This window comes from Cariama cristata, unplaced genomic scaffold (assembly GCF_000690535.1).
Source record: "Cariama cristata isolate BGI_N322 unplaced genomic scaffold, ASM69053v1 scaffold28952, whole genome shotgun sequence".
Taxonomy (NCBI): Eukaryota; Metazoa; Chordata; class Aves; order Cariamiformes; family Cariamidae; genus Cariama; species Cariama cristata.
In genome coordinates, this window is record NW_009603688.1 from 1,271 (window position 1) to 2,022 (window position 752).

At 58.8% G+C, this 752-nt stretch overlaps 1 protein-coding gene across 1 annotated transcript in view; it reads right to left on the bottom strand.

Annotated features, from left to right (window-relative positions):
• The window catches only part of HNRNPUL2 (heterogeneous nuclear ribonucleoprotein U-like 2), a gene marked incomplete at both ends in the record, with an annotated part of 1,891 nt that extends 1,218 nt beyond the window's left edge, over window positions 1-673 (bottom strand). The window contains 3 exon segments of the mRNA XM_009695309.1: window positions 1-224; window positions 358-470; window positions 583-673. The exon segment at window positions 1-224 is cut by the window's left edge and continues 49 nt beyond it. Of these exon segments, the coding sequence (XP_009693611.1) occupies window positions 1-224; window positions 358-470; window positions 583-673 (428 nt within the window).
• Window positions 674-752: the final 79 nt, after the last annotated feature.

Consider the following 752-nt stretch of genomic DNA (forward strand, 5'->3'; position numbering starts at 1 on the left):
CGATCCTCCACGGGGACGGCGTGGATGAAGACGAAATCCTCGGGAACGGGGAAGAAAGGTTCTTCTTTCTGCCCAAAATTGAGCTCCACCACGCAGTTTTTGCAGAGGACGTGGGGGAGGAGGGCTCTGTCGGCGAGGGAACCTTTCCCGATCTGGAACGCCGTCCCCACCGCTTCCCCGTTCTTGGAGAAGGAAAGTTCCACCAGCTCCTCGCCCTCAAAATTCTGCGCCGTAAACAACACCCGGTGTCGGCAAAAAGATTAAAAAACACCCCAAACCCCCTCTCTTTGCGGTTTTTCCCCCCATTTTTTTGCCCCGCTGACGGCAAAGCGGGCGCCGAGGTCGGTCGACGCTTACCGCAAAGCAGCCGATGACATCGTTCTCCCCGAAGGTTTGGCCAAATTCCTCAAACCGCCCGTTTTCCACCTTCAGCCCTCGTCCGTCTTAGCCGTAAGAGAACTCGTCCTCCCCTGGAACCGGGGCAAATCCTCGTTAGGGTCGTTAACGAAGCGGAGGGGGGGAAACGACGTTTGCCGATCCCCCGGGCGAGGGGGTTTTGGGGAAGGGAGGGGAGGGCGTTACCCAGTTGGGAGTGGGAGAAATCCACGGACCATCCCACGCGGAAAAGGGGAACCTCGGGGCTGCCCTCCTTCACCGGGAGGTACTGCGTCACCTGCGGGGAGCAGAGAGAAAAAAAATTGGGGTACGGGGTGGGAGGATCCAACCGGAACGGAGTCGTTTTACCGAAAACG